This window comes from Crassostrea angulata, chromosome 3 (assembly GCF_025612915.1).
Source record: "Crassostrea angulata isolate pt1a10 chromosome 3, ASM2561291v2, whole genome shotgun sequence".
NCBI lineage: Eukaryota > Metazoa > Mollusca > Bivalvia > Ostreida > Ostreidae > Magallana > Magallana angulata.
This window is the reverse complement of record NC_069113.1, coordinates 49,981,982-49,998,756: the sequence shown is the minus strand read 5'-3', so window position 1 is coordinate 49,998,756 and position 16,775 is coordinate 49,981,982. Positions and strand designations below refer to the sequence as shown.

At 31.8% G+C, this 16,775-nt stretch overlaps 1 protein-coding gene across 1 annotated transcript; it reads right to left on the bottom strand.

Annotated features, from left to right (window-relative positions):
• Nucleotides 1–8,618: 8,618 nt before the first annotated feature.
• Nucleotides 8,619–11,607, bottom strand: LOC128175330 (uncharacterized). The gene is made up of 5 exons (XM_052840863.1): nt 11,488–11,607; nt 9,937–10,067; nt 9,633–9,718; nt 8,820–9,056; nt 8,619–8,668 (listed from the first exon to the last, which is right to left on the bottom strand). The coding sequence occupies exons 1-5, from the start codon at nt 11,605–11,607 to the stop codon at nt 8,649–8,651; spliced, it is 594 nt and encodes a 197-aa protein (XP_052696823.1). The 3' UTR covers nt 8,619–8,648.
• Between the last annotated feature and the right edge of the window lie 5,168 nt (nt 11,608–16,775).

The window sequence follows — 16,775 nt, the reverse complement described above, 5'->3', positions numbered from 1 at the left end:
AAAGATGGTAAATAAAAAAGTATTTTATGAATAGATTGATTTTGATGTAAAAAGCCTTCCGCAAGAAAAATAAAAGTAAAGAAAAAACAAAACAAACTAAAGAAATACGAGTAAAAAGGAAGTTTTACTAGATGTTTTATTATTTTTACCCCTGAAAAATTATATCATACTATGTGAAATTTTTCGCATAAGTTAAAACAACTAATAACAGAATTTAATAAGCAAGGTTATGCTGTACATTTGTATATTTAATATTTTTTATATTTAAATAAAAAATATGTTAAAATGTAAATACTCATAATATAATACAAATTATGTACCTGTATGAGTGTAAGTCGTGAAATTTCAATATTTCAATACCTAAATAAATTATAAGGCCGTTTGATATTTCTAAAAAGGCGATCACCGAAATCTTTGGACAACTTTTACGGCACGAACAATTTAAGTTGCAATTTAATCATAAGTTTACCAACCGGCGTTGAAAAATTGTTTGTGTTAAAGCTTGAAATTCCACATCTTTGTAAAAGAAACAGCGTATTACTCAAATTGTACTTATGTTTGATGTGTCTGCACCACAAAATACCTCAAATACGGATATTTGATTTTTAAAACATACTTCTTTTTCGTAAAAATAAACATAGTAAACCACAGTTTTTAACAATTACCTTTAGTAATGTAGCATCACTGATGGTTTTCAAATGTATAGCTACACCAATTTAATCTACTTTAAAATTACAAATGTTTTATTGATTTTTAAAGCTGTATATTAGATGTAAAAACACAAACCCAAGCAATAAAAGTCCAGCTGAGACCATAGCCTTATAGTATTTCATTCTTTAAATAGTTCTAATAGGTTTTTATGAGTCATATATTAATACATTTTGAATAAACGTTGTGGTTTACGTACAAAATTAGAAACTTTGAGCACATATGTTAAATATTCTAATCATAAGTAAATTGATAAAAAGAAACCACAAGCAATAAGAGTCCAGCTGTGACCAAAGCTTTATATTCTCTCATTTTTAGATGGGGTCACGTGACCCCGTCTATTAGTTTACTGTCAGCCGAAGTCTCAATCCGGAAGGCACGCGTAAAACACATGAATTGAGTATACGCGTAAGAAAATAGTGCAGAAACTTTTAATGCACTTCTGTAAATATGTATTATAAAAACATGCATTAAATCGTTTTAAGTCTATGTATAAACCAAATTCTATAAAGAAAATAAACAAATAGCTTTATTGATCAAAATATTCTTGCTCGGGTTCAATAGTTGTAGTGTTTTGTGGAATGAGTTACGTAACTGAATGCACAACACCGTCGACGATTCAGTTGGTGGACGAGCTCATTAATCAATAGAAGAGGTTGAAGGTTAAATCGAAAGTAAAGTTCCCAAACGCAAAGTGCCATTTTTGAAAAGTTGTGAATTTTATTTTAACAATTTATCACCGGAAAAATACCAAACTTCATGCGCGAGCCGAGGTTAAAATCTGGCCGGGTTATACACAGATGTCCTACATATAAAATAGGTGTTCCATTGGCTTCCAGTCTATTTGCGGTATGACTGCTGTTCATCTATAAAGGAATTCTGTACATAGAAAATAAAAACAAGTCTGAATATGCCTTCTCGTTCATTGACTCTTTAGTTAATTAAACTGAATTTAAATTTTGAACAATGCATTGTAACGAAAATCTAAATAGATTATACATTTTGGGTGACCAATAGATCAATTAATATATACAATCTTATCGATTGAAAAACCTAGTTAAATGTTAATCTTCATGTTGTCCGGCTTAGTTGAAATATACAAACATGTAATATTTTTTAAATGTTATGAGACAGTAGTTTACACTTTTTTTCTATGCTTTATAACGGACAAAACCAGTCATATTCATGATTTTAAGAATTCTTCATCAATATCTTAGTGTCTCTCATCAGAAACTTGGCTGATCTTTCTCCCATCGATAAATATCTGGCACCAATATTAGTCCTATGAATTCAGAGATAATGCATGCTTGTTATGTTTTTAATTTTTAATTTACCGTGTGGTAGTACATGTAAATAAATATGACTTATCTCAAATTAAAGAAGATAAAAACTACAAGTTTTTATCGTAGTTTTAAAATCTGATCTACAAATCCTTTATTGTAGCTCTTCGAAAAAATTGAAATTAAATCGCTTTCGAAATTAAGTTTATTTTTCCAAGACACACATGAAATTGTGCGCTTAATAAACGAGAGTGTATTGAAAGGACACAGGTCCCTGAAATGACAATGTCCTACAACATGTGTTAATTTTGCTGTTAAAAGCGTTAACTTTGCATATTTTAGAAATTTTAAAATCAAATAATTCTGAATTAATAGCTTAAATTAACAATTTACAATTATCATATTTAACAACTAATCAGGAAAGGTCTACCTCAAAAAATGACGTGATTCATTCACTTTTGGTCTCCATTTTCTAGTTTTATCGATTTGAAAAGCAGTTGACTGAATTCTGAGTATGGTTTTTTCATGAAATTTCAGAAGGGCTGTATTGTAATTCGTGTAGATGATGCACGAGTTTACACAAAAAAGTAGTATATGGCGAACGAATTTATTTTTACCTAGTAATTTTATATGAATCGCTGCAAGAAAATCGTGACAGGTAAGACGGTCTAAAAATCAAAATGGCTGCTGCGACGAACTTTTTTAACTCACCTGAAGTGAGCTTTTCTGATCGCTTTTTGTCCAGCGACAGTCTGTCTGTCCGTCTGTCTGTCTGTAAACTTTTTACATTTTCGACTCCTTCTCCTGAACCACTTGGCCAATTTCAACCAAACTTGGCACAAAGCAACATTGGGTAAAGGGGATTCAAGTTTATGAAAATAAAGGGACATGCCCTATTTTAAGGGGAAATAATTAGGATTTATTGAAAATTTGGTGATATTTTTAAAAGAAATCTTCTTCTCAAAAACCATTTGGCCAGAAAAGCTGATACTTGAGTGAAAGCATCCTCAGATAGTGTAGATTGAGGTTTGTTCAAATCGTGGTCCTCGGGGGTAAGGTGGGGCCACAATGGGGTGGGGTCAAACTTTTACAATGGAATATAAAGAGAAATTTTATTTTTAAATCTTCTACTCAGAACACGACTTGCCAGAAAAGCTGTAACTTGTGTGAAGTATCATCATGTAGGGTAGATTCAAGTTTGGTCAAATAATGATCCTCGGGGGTAGGGTACGGGGCCAATGGGGACTGGTTAAATCTTTACAAAGGAATATATTGAAAAAATCTTTTTCTTAAAAAAACCCCCACAAAAGGTGCAACATTAGTGAAAGCAACCTTAGATAGTGTGGATTCAAATTTGTCAAAATCATATTTTTCAGGAGTAGGATGGAGCCACATGGGGTGGGGGTCCAATTTTACTAAAGAAAACAGTTTAAATTTACCAAAATTAAAATGTTATAATATATGGTTTAACTTATATGGCAGCATTTTGACGTATTTTTGATTCTTTAAAATTGTTTAGACTTTGGCCTCTGGACAATTCTTAGGCGGACACAAGTTTGATGTAGGTTTACATGTATATCCCATTTGATTTTGATCTTCTTGAGAACTGTAATGCTCAATATGTGAAATGACTATACTGTGACAAAAAGGGATCAATGATAAACAGAATATCCTGGGAAAAATTGAATTTTTGATATACAGGATCTGTTAGATTACATCGTCCACATTTTTTCTTTGGTATATTACTCCGTAAAGCTGATTTTATAATGTGTATTGTTGCTCAGGTGAGCAATGTGGCCCTTGGGCCTCTTGCTTATTGTTATAGTACTTGGAATAATCTTATTGTAAAAAGAATTATTTCTAACGTCAGGTGCCTGTGTTTGTTATTGGTATACAAATGTTAACTTTGCTTGGTAATTCAGCAGTTTGAGAGTTTTCGAAGTTTTCATAAACCTTGTATAACAGATACCGTCCGACTTGTAGATTTTCCCTTGGATCACAAAATTAATAAATCTAATGATTTAAATTATCTACATAAATATAGTTGTTTTGGTTTTCCCGGTTGTAGTTTTTTTTAAAATTTTCTTTGGTTCTTATTTACTTAAAATACCGTTGTGTCAATTTTCTACAATTATGAAGAAGAGTCCCGGCCGGGATTTGGAAAAATTATGACAAAGTATCAGGTAATTGCACAAAGCCGAATTTTAACATACTAGATTGAAACAACTAATTCAAACTCATAATTTTTGGAACATAATCGAGGAAAACGTGGACAATTACAAAATCAAACTTTCAAGACCCCGTCTTTCAGTACTCTCAGTACTTTAATTTGAATAGTACTTAATAGTCTTTTTATCATGAGCCATATATTTATAAGAATTTCAATAAATGATGTGGTTGACATACAAAATTAAAAACTTTCAGCACCTATGTTAAACATTCAGGTAATAGGTACTTTTTTTTTAAAAGGAATGTTGCTGTTCCTTTTTAGTGAAGTCTTACTAAAACCAACTTTTCTTTGAATGATGCTTTTTTGATCCATTTAACGCAATATGTAACATACTAAACGTGGATGTAAAAATATGTAGAAAGAGACAACAACAAAAAAAATGGACCATATCATGCAATATTCGACTATAAAAGTATCCTTCTCTTTGTAATGCTGAATAAATTCAATCAGGTAAATATTTTGTTGTTAATGATTAAGAAATCAAAATTTTGAGTCCATTTCTGCAAATGAAAAATAACATTATAAAACGGTCAACCATATGAAAAAACATATAGAGAAATACAATTTCAAAGCACCGCAAGCACATAAGCACCCGATCCCACTTCTAAAAAGATTGCAGCTGTTTGAATTTTGGTGAGAAAAAAAGTGAGGAAGACTACTGTTAAACGTAACTTTGACCAATGAAAGCTCCATGACCCAGTATATTTATCCTTGACAACCAAACAATGTACACTCACATTATTTTATCGTAGGTCTGTATATTCATCACTAGAAGACGGATGGTTAAACTTCCTTCCTGCAGGTTGATTTACCATCAAATCTAATTGAAATTAACACTTGTAAATCCGCTCCTCTGCCATACGCTTTACAGTGATCGTACGTGAGCGGATCTAAGATCTAATTTTAATAAGATTAATTTACCATTTACCTAATTGGAGGTATAAGTGGAATATATGGGGGTGTAACTAGATTGTGTATGGAACCTAATTACACATGTGGTTATTAGTGAGATAGGTTAACTGCATGTTGTAACTATGAAATTGCTGTTGTTAGCTCACCTTAGCTGAAAGCTCAAGTGAGCTTTTCTGATCACATTTTGTCTGTCGTCCGTCTGTCCGTCTGTCTGTATGTATGTCTGTCTGTCCGTCTGTCTGTAAACTTTTCACATTTTCAACATCTTCTCACGAACTACTGGGCTAATTTCAACCAAACTTAGCAAAAATTATCCTTAGGCAAAGGGAATTCAAAGTTGTGAAAATTAAGGGTCACACTCTTTTTCAAGGGGAGATAATTAGAAATTAATGAACAATTTTGAGAAATTTTCAAAAATCTTCTCCCCAAGAACCATTAGGCCAGGAAGCTGAAACTTGTGTGAAAGCATCCTCGGGTAGTGTAGATTCAAAGTTGTGAAAATCATGACCCCCGGGGGTAAGGTGGAGCCACAATGGGGGATCTACAGATAGCAGTTGATTTCTAATCCGTGGAGTTTGGGGAAGAGGTTCTAACTATAGACCAATTATTTTAATCTTAAATGTCTTAATTTACTACGTTTGTAAGATAGGTTGGGGCGGTACCTTCAAAATTCAATTTTCGTTATGTAAATTTGAGAAAAATGTTTGATGAGAGAAAAAATGGGGAGCTCATCCCCTTTCCGCTGCCCTCTGATGCTTTGTGCATGTGTACATCACACATTTTATTTACTAAACAAGTATCTATAAATGAATAATCCTCGGGGTAGTTTAATGTCGGGTAACTGCTTTGGTGCAGATATTAGTCAATGAGTAATACATTGCAATATATTTTAAGGAACAACATAGATACCAAGCTCTTATACAGTATTTGTATTTATTTAGCTGAGGATAAAAAAATTACAATAACAAACTGTCAACCATCTCAAAACGAAATACAAATTCAAAGCAGAGCAACACAAACCTCTAAAAGATAAAGGTAGGTTCAGGTGCCTAAGAGGAGTGAGCATCCTTTGCTGACCGGTCACACCCGCTGTGTGCTCTTTGTCGTAATCTGGAAAAAACGGAAAAGTCCGAAGACAATTAGATGGTTAATTAATGTTAAATAAATAGGTCATTAATTATTGCATAACACGTCAGTTAACATGCGACCCAGTGGAAGATTGTATTTGCTGAAAAGGTCGTTGTATCGACCATAGAATTTACGAACAGATGACTTCAGTCGAGACTGCTGATAGTCCTGTTATATCAACTTGTTTGTCTGTAGTTTGCTTCGCCATACTATCTAATTAAAAATTAGATCCACTCGCTACGATCGCTACATTAAGTGTAGTGTAGTGTAGCGATCATAGTGAGCGGATCTAAGATCTAATTTTAATTAGATTGCATCGCCATAGAAACTGTTAATAGCATTTATTGAAATAATCAACATTACCCTTATTAGCATTTACAAAATTATTGTAGATGATGAAACATATAAACTAACGTTAGTTTTATTGCATATTTGTGTCAAAAGGAAAAAGGTCAAAAAATGAAGGTCCCCATTCTTCCTTCAGCAACAAAGTTTCTCCTAGCACACCTTTTCCCAGTTTTGCTAATAAAGTTTTCCACCTCCATTGTTTTCCTTTCATTTTCTTGTAAGCGAAGAGAAAACTTTTTTGTTATAAACTGATGCAAAAATTTAGTTACATGATTTGTACGGCCTTGCTAACACCTTAATTATCTTTTGACTTAGAAGTCATTGAATTTTTATTTTCATAAATACTTGTTAATTCTAATTATGCAATCGTATAATATATATATTATATATAATATGTACATGTCAGGGAAGGAAAGACAGGAAACAGTATTTTTTCCAGAATCAACAAATTTTTACTTTTTGGTCAATATGGCCTTTCCGCTTTCACTTACATCATTTAATCTATAGTCATAAGGAATTTATCAAAATGGCATATACATTATTTATTGGTGATATATCATGAAATGTTGTGTAACTATCATGCAATCCATTGATTCATATGACGAGACATTCGGCGAGAAAAAACCTTTCAAATTAATAAGAAGTAAAAAAGAGAACAAGACGGAACTGAAACCTCACAATGTCTAATACATTCGGATTTTGTTTGTTTAATGTTTGCAAAGTACCGAATTGATTGAATACCATCATAGCTCATTGGTTAAAGTATCAGGCGTGTTCCGCTGATCTTGAGTTTAGATCCGGGTTTTGTTTTATGTTTACTGAATTTCTCCCAGTGCAATTTGCATATTTAAATGATCTTGATGTGAATATATGTGTGATTTATTTGATTTCAAAAAAGTTTCCTTGAATTGCACAATTAGGATTCGGTCAGGACATTATATTAGATTTAATGATCGAATCGTTTTCTGCTAATTTAATTTGATAAAGCTATTTCAGGGTATATTGAGCCACCATAAGGGTCAAGAAAACATCCAACATGTTTGAAGAAGATCTGAAGGTAAATTTGTTGACACTCCAACATCCTTTACTGTTGTCTCTCGCATAAACTTTGTTTCTTATATACTCGTTAAAAATCATGTTTCTTAAAAATGAGTGATAAACCTTGGAAATGATTACGGATTGGCCTATTTCAATGGGCAGATGATGTTTGTTGTTTGAGTTTTTGAATAATAAAGACAGTCTTTCAATTCTGCTCAAAAGTATTTTTTTTTTTGTTACGCATGGAAATGCATTAAGAGAACTATGTTTCTATAGTGAATATATTGCCAACTTTATTTGCATTACTTTTATTTCATGTCATTAAATCTAATTAAGAGAGTTCGATAGCCGTGGCCGATTTTAGACTATATAATGGATATTTCGGATGGCGAAGTGACCTACATACTAACTCTTACAATACACTTTACCTTGTTTCACTACTTTTTGCCCCTTTGATACACCACCTTTTTTCTGTATTTTAGTTTTTGATTCTTTTTCTGTTTGTTTAACATTATAATTGGCTGGGATACTTTGTGTCACGGGACCTTTTGAATCAACTAGTCAACTCGTGTACTCTTAGTTCAAATTATGTTTTAGCCCAGCCAATTTATAAATGACCAGTACACACACTAATTACATGTGTCATCAGTCTGTATGATACTAGCAAAAACAAGCTACAAATAGCCAGAATTTGGTTTCTCTATTGATAAAGATTTTGGGATATTAAAATTTCTCGTGAAAAAAAGTTCCATATGAGTATAAAAGAATATGTTTAAATTGTTCAGCAAGATTATTATATTTTTTATCAACTTATAATATCAATTTATGAAAATATCATATCTTAATTTTGAAGGTATTTTATGACATCTGATGGATAATTTGTTAACCATCTAGACTCCTTAAGCTGTTGAATATAAAATAAAAAGTAATTAAGCAAACGCAATAGTATATAAGTATTATGTAATTTATTTGATATTCAGACAGTTTCTTTTGATTTTCACAATTCAGACTGGGTCAGGACAAACTGAAACAGAAAACAATTATTGTAAAAGTGATCCTTCATACATTTTTGTATTGAATAATAATTTTAGCTAATTTTACAAGGAAAAAACAAAATGTATATGATGGTAAATAGAAATAAACATAATAAGTATTAATTCAAATTGGCCTTTAACCTGAATGGTCTGTAAGTTGGAGTCCGTCTATGCCAAGCTTTTTCAGATCATCCGATATTTTCCGTTGATTTTCCTCTGATGGGTTCCGAGTCTGGGTCAGCACCACGGGATAGGAACCGGAAGCGGAAATACATTCGTTTGATTTTAGATTGAAGGTGTTTGAGAGATTCACATTGAGGATTACATAAGGTTCCGTGTTGTTTTCATCATGGAGTATGATGATGCGATACAATGTACCTAAAATTCCAGAAGTGAAGTAATAAGTAAAATATTAGTATAGCTTTTGCTTGTTTTGTTTCCAATGCATTAGAACATAAACAAAGCTTATCAATTATAACACATCTTAGAATGATGCATAATTTTCAAAATAAATTAGGTGTGAATGGGTTAAAAAAACAAATAAGATCTAAAATGAAAAAAAAACCTGATTTCAAATGCAAGTAGTGAATTTCCTTGATCACATTATATCTTATACCACAATATTGCCTATAATGAAAATTAAAAAATAACCAAGCCATTAATGTATCAATCTTGTATAAACATACATTGAAAATTCTTATATCACATGACACATAGATACTTCGATATATGGGCGTATTTTGAAAAGGAGAAGTGTATATCAAATTGATAAATCGGATGCCTTCTCATCAATGCATGGATATGCTTATATTTCTGTAAGTTTTCTATTAGTTTCTTATGACACTGGTAATAATATTGTTTCCTTCACGAATAGACCGTATATTTTAAACGACAACGTTGGTGGCATGGATCATTTCTAATAGAGTTGAAAATATTTAAAAAAAAACAACTCACAGTTATTCATCGATTTCTCCATAGTTAAATTTGGTTCTCTATCTACCACTTTCAACGAATAATTAGCATCCGTGAGACACTGCGATCTGTCAAAAAAAGACGAACGTTAACTAATGAATATGTCTAAGGACATTTCTTTGTTAAATAAAAACCATTTTTTTTATTTTCGTGCAAAAATCAAATCTTAAAATACCACGAAAAGCTACACAAAAAATATCATTTCATTGCAACTTTGAAATATAGCTGATAAATATTTGTGTTCTTACAATGACATTTCTATCCTTTTATATATAGAACGTTTTACCCGTCATATGTTTTTTCCAACATGCGAATTCCCCCGTCATCTCCAACTTCAAAGTAATGTAAGATTACATGATCTTGGTCTAATGGTTGACCAGTCATGTAATGGTACCAAATGACAGAAGTACCAGAAATCTGAAAACAACAATGGCCATTTTGAAGAGACTTGATTAAGATGGAAGTCTGTTAAAATAGCAATCAATGGCGAGGAAGCAATGTATGGATTTGTGAAAGGCTTGTATTAATTTTGGTATGCTTTTTTACTTTCAAGTACAAAAAATTTATTCTAATGAAAGTAAAGTTTTTATGGAATGTTCGTGGTTTTAATTTATTAAGACACGTAACGGCTTATTTCAAGTCTGATGAACTAAATATCAATAAAAACTACAGAGAATTGAATTGTAAAAGATGTTTGATATGTCAGCATAAACGTTAAATTATTTGAAATTAGATCGCTTTATAACACTAAAATATTTGAAGTCATGCCTATTTCATACCTTATTAATGGTTGTTTAGATACCTGTTTTGGTAAACACCAAGAAAAAACTAAAACAAATTATAAACAATGCTTCCGTTCACCCCGAACTGTAATCTTTGAGCTATTTTGTTTTTTGATTAGAAAATGAATTTATTCCGATCATGATTGTTTTTTCAAAATCTAAAAGACATTTAGGTCAAGGTTATAATTACTTGTAGACAAATTGACAAAACAGTAAAATGAAAAATGACAATAACAAACTGTCAACCATCTCAAAATTCTATAAAACTAAATACAAATTTAAAGCAGAGCAACACGGATCTCTAGAACGATAGAGTAAGATCAGGTTCCTAGGAGGAGTGAGCATCAGCTGCTGACCGCTCACACCTGCCGTGTGTTCTTTGTCGTAATCGGGAAAAAACGGGAAAGTCCGTAGACAATTAGATGGTTAAATAATGTCCATTAATTAGTATGAAAAACGTCATTTAGCATGCGACCCAATGCAAGTATATAAATACATGCGAAAGACAGATTTCTTCAACATGTCTATATATAGAAATAAAACTATCAATTAAAAGTTATATCCAAAAGAGATCATAGGACACCAAAACCTAAATGACAAGGCCCTGCCATTGCTGAACACAGGAAATATATTTTGAAAAGTTAGAACTTATCAATGGTTACTGTGGAATCATTAGATTAAGTGGTGGCTCAATTTTCGTGGAAATTGTGGGTACCTCTCATCCACGAATTAACATCCTACACGAATTGATAAATTGTGTAATAAAATCATATTTGCTTTTGAAGGTATTAGAAAATACACAAAATTACATCCCCACGAACCTGTAAAATCTAAGCAATACACGAAAATTGGCCCCACTAATTTTAATGATTCCACAGTAAGTGATTGTATAACCAGTGACATATGTTTCTAAGAAATAGTCTTACAATGAAAAGTCTTATGGGATTGTTTAAATCTAAATTTTAAGAAAGTTTCGTATAAATATTATCTAAATTTAGTTACATAGGATTTGTAAAACAACATAAAACCCCAGAAATATTATAGTTATATCTTACTAGATTGAATGCTCCGAGGACAGTAACCAAAGGTAGAACAACTTTTAGGACGACCATTTCGGTTGGGTTACTGTGAGGATTTAATATTTTATCCTTATCCCCATTTGTATTTATATGCATGTAACACGTTTAACAAGAAACAAACAGCAACTTTAAATATTGATTTGTCAGAGAGAGTAATACACCAATCGAAATTCTTTTCCGTTTAAGCTTTACCTATCAAATGGCACAAATAGCCTTTCCTTTTCCAATTGGTCCAGTTGTTTGTTTGTCGTCATCAGTGGCATTTCGCTTCACAATTTCGTCTACTCTGGAACCGTTGAAACAAATCTAAACGATGTAGTATTACATTTGTCACTAAATAATAGTGGTTAATTGACGATGAAAGTTGAATGGACAGGAGAAGTAAGTAACTCATGATGGTTTTTAAATTTTTTATATGCCCACAGGAAGAGCTTCTGTCTGCCTCTGGGGTTGGGGGATGGGAGGTTGTTTAAGATAAAAAATGTATACTAGCCACCTTGCTTTAGTGTATTCATGGAAACATATACACATAAATCATATCCTGAAAGTTTAAAAACTGCTTACTCTTAACTGGTAAGCTGAACAACATAGTAACTTGAACAAGACAGTTTTGATCAAAATAAAAGAATTAAAATGCTATATCTTGCAAACTCATAAACGTTTGGACTAGAAGCAATTTAACCACTTTCTGAGTCCAAAAGCAAACACTCTGCAATTCATATATTATGGATGCAAAAATAATGATATTATTTTAATATGTTTGGTTTGACTTCAATACTTCCTTATGAAAGTGGAGGATGGGGCAGAAACCTCCTAAAAAAAAAAAAAAAAATCCGGAAATTCATCAGTCTTGAAAATTCACACCGTGAGATAGAGGATTAGATGATGCATACTACCTATAAACCAAAATACAATTTTCTGTATGTAAATATGAGAAAGATTTTTGCTGTGAAAAAAGTGAGAGCCAGACCCCAGCTACACCCGGTGTACATAAAAAATGTTTATGCATCTAACTGTGTTGTGATGAAAATGAATAACACTACTGTAGAATCGTAATTAAACGCGAGGGAAGGATAAAATATTGTAAAATTGCAAGACGCACTTGCACTGATTTTGAAATCTCGCAATTATTTTCTGACAATTTATGAGACTTTAGATTTATAAGGAATAAGGGTTTTGGGGGTTTTATATCATTGCGAATTGACATAATACAGAAGAATCGCGGAATTAAGTGTAATATAAAGAACATACAGTATCATAAGGAATTTATCAAACCATTACATACATTATTTAATCGTTGAGTATCATAAAATATCCTGCAACTATCTTGCAATCCATTGACATCGAGTATTCTGCTGATTTGATAAATTATTTTAAGGTATATTGATCCACAGAAAAGCTCAAGAAAACACCAATAAATATTAAGGGAGATTTGAGGGTTAAATTGTTGACAACCCAACATCGTTTACAGTTGACTCTCGCGACAACATTTATACCATTTAAATAAAAGGGCTTGATAGCCGTCGCCATTTTAGTCTGTATTAATTTTCTCATGAATGTGAGTTCTGTATGAGTATATAAGAATGCATTAAATTTTTTAAACCCATTATTTTAAACATTTTCTTTACTAAATGACAATGTATGGCAAAAACATCTTATCTTATTAGTTTCTTTGAATTTTACAATTCAAACTGCGTCACGACAAACGGAAACAAAAACAAAATTATTCAAAAATTGAACTGTGACAACTTTATCTATCCACATTGCATTAATTTTGTTGGAAAAAAAACGGTATTGAATTATCATAGGCTAAAACGAATTATATATGATGAACATTTAAAACATCTTCTGGACGGCCGACAGCAAAAAGAGAAGGGGCAGGCCAAAAACAAAATGGCAAAGAACAGTAGAGAGCAAGTTGAAAAAAAGATAAAGTTATCGTGGAAAACAGTGGTGGCAAAAATAAAAGATCGGACTGGGTGAAAAGATTGTGTGGCTGCCCTATGTGCCACCTCGCTTGAAAAGGCCCAAGTTTAAAAAGATGATGATACAGTATGCTAGCAAATGGAGATCCCTTATCTATAACGTGAAAGTAATACTTATGTACATACCAGTTTCACATAATATTGTGTTACTATAATACTCACTATACTAATATAATGCTGACCTATATTGGTCAACATCATAACGATAATCCAATAAGAGCACAATATGAATCCTTTAGCTGATTATCACAAAAGAAATTTTTATGCATGTTAAATAATACTTTTCTGCATATGGAAAATACATATATGTATGTACACACCACTTGAAACCTATCTAATCGAAGCGCTTGGTAAAACTAGTACCCGCTATTGAGACCTGTAGACCTGTGTTGTGTACGTAACTTCAAAAAAGATCAGTTATTTGTAACATGCATGTTTTATGACCTATTCTTCAAAACGCCTTGCATTATTTTATTAGGTAAATAGCAGCTTTAAGGTGGTGCAGGACACCTGCATATTGTGAGGTATACTTCCTATTGAAATAAACAATAAAGTATAAATATATATAAATATTTTCACCAAAATAATGTTACCTAACATTGAAGCGCAATGGGTTAGAGCAATTACATGTCTGTAAGGTCATTGGCGTCCGAGGTGTATTTTTGGTAATTTTACTATTCATATAAATGAATCTTCATGTGGGGGGGGGGGGGGGTCTGGACCTCTTACTCCCACCCCTTCTCTAAATCCGTGCACACGATTATATAAATGTAGGCACAAAGAAGCAAATCTAAAGCCGGCAACAGCCGCGGAGAGAAGGCATAATTCAATTTTGTTTGTAATAATTATATAGACCATTATGCTTTCTATGACATGGAATGTTAAGATTATTGTTAACTTAAAATTCACATGCAAACAGTTCAACCCAAAATTGCACATAAAGTGCTGCTCATGTGTATCATCATATGGGAAGGGATCTCATCCATCAGGTATGAAAATTATAATTTTGAAATGCATTACGGGAACTTGCATGTGGCCTTCATTTTTAATTAAACTGGTACAAAACAGTGTTATTTAAGGGCAAACACTTGGTGCGGGTATAACTGTCGAACGACAGCATCTAGTATTATTTTATTTGCAAAATGGATTCATTTTCTGATTTCTGAATTGTTACCAATATCGTGAAAAATAATATTTTCCAGATTTAATTTTTTCAGTACTTCGGAGAAAAGTACACATATATGATCACATATTTCATGATATGGTTCATGATTTTTGTTGTCTCTTTCTACGTATTTTTAAATCCAAATTTAGTGCAAGTTACATATTGCGTTAAATGTATCAGAAAAGAATCATTCAAAGAAAAAGTTGATTCTTAGTAAGACTGACATGAAAGGGAAACAGCAGCTGTTTTCTTTTTATAGATTAACTTAGATGAAGGTTTAACACATGTGCTAAAAGTTTCTAATTTTATACGTCAACTACATCGTTTTTTGCAATTCTTATTAAAATATGATTTATTAAAAAACTTTTTAAAATGATAGATTAAAAGACTCTGGTCTCAACTTGACTTTTATTGTTTGCGTTAGTGTTTTAAACATCTCATATACTGGTATGAAAAATTAATAATAACATTTGTAATTTTAAAATAGATCAATTTGATGTTTGAAAACCATCCGTGATGCTACATTACTAAAATTAACTGTTAAAAACTGTGGGTTACTACTGTTTCTATTTATAAAAAAGAAGTATGTTGTAAAATTCGAAAGTCGGTATTTATGGTATAATGTGACGTAGATTTACATCAAACAATAAGTGCAATTTTAATAATACGCTGTTTCTTTTACGAAGATGTGGAATTTCAAGCTTCAACACAAACAATTGTTCAACGCCTGTATGTAAATTCATGATTAAACTGCAAGTAATTTTGTTCGTGCCGAGAGAGTGTCCAAAGATTGCATGGATGTGTACGTTTGGGTTGCGGTGATCGCCTTTTTTAAAAATATTAAATAGCCTTTTAATTGTTTAAAAAATTGAAATATTTAACGATTTACACCCATATAGGTTTAACATTTGCAGTATATTTTGAGTTTGATATCTTTATGTATTTTTATTCCACTTTTTAAAATATTAAAATAAACAGCGTATTAGATAAAATATCAAACTGAAACTTTCCTACATAAATTTTCTAGTGAAACATGTCCAAATAAAATATCCATAAAAACGCCATTATTTACACATTTTCTTTGTTTATTTTTTTTGGTTAGTTTTTTTTTATTTTGCATAAGGCTTTACATCAATATTAATCTTATTAATTAATGCATTTTTTGACGGGGTCACGTAACCCTGTCTATTTGTTTTCTGTCAGTCGGAGACTTAAACCGGATGGCACGCGTACAACACATCAATTGAATCTACGCTAAGAAAAATAGGGCAGAAATTACTTTGACCGTTCTGTCCACAGATTTGATAAATATGAATCAATATTTGAAAAATAGTTGAATTCTTTTTTTTCATGCTTCCAAGATTAGTCTAACAGTTCTTTCAAGCAAAAACGAATAAGGTTATTGATGTTTATTCTTACTCTATTTACATCCGACCTTTCTACGGAATGACCCGATGATGTACGAATGCATCCGGAGTATTCGTTGACTCATAAGAAATGGTTCTAAAATGATTCAACGATTTTACCTACGAAAGTTTATTCAATTTTTTTTTTTTTTGGGGGGGGGGGTCTCATTAAATTTGATAGGCTTTGAATATAATATTCTAAATTATTTTATCACAAAAAACGGAACAAAAGAACAATGATCAAGTAGTTTCAAGCGTAGGAATATATGAAAAGGAGTAAAGCTAATTCCAGATAGCACGGGTAAAGAACATTTATTGATTGTAAAATTGATAAATTTGACCCCGTCTTTCAGTATTTCAGTACTTTGATTATTAACCATTTTTACTACGCAGTGACAAATGTTAAACTACATTCTTTCTGAGAGCATTTGTGAATGTTTTAAACACTACAGTGTACATGTATCTCACTATGAAAATTCTTAGAAGTAAAATAAAAGGAGGCTGTTTGGATTTGGTTCAGCGGTTCCAGAGTAAACAAAATTTGAAGGACAACGCACTTGATGACGACAACAAAAACGACTGAACCAATTGGATAAAGAAAGGGTATGTGGGCCTTTTGATAAGTAAAGCTAAAATAGAAAATGGATTTTCATTGGTTTAATATGTTCTCTGACAAATTAAGATTTAAATATGTTACATGGGTTGCTT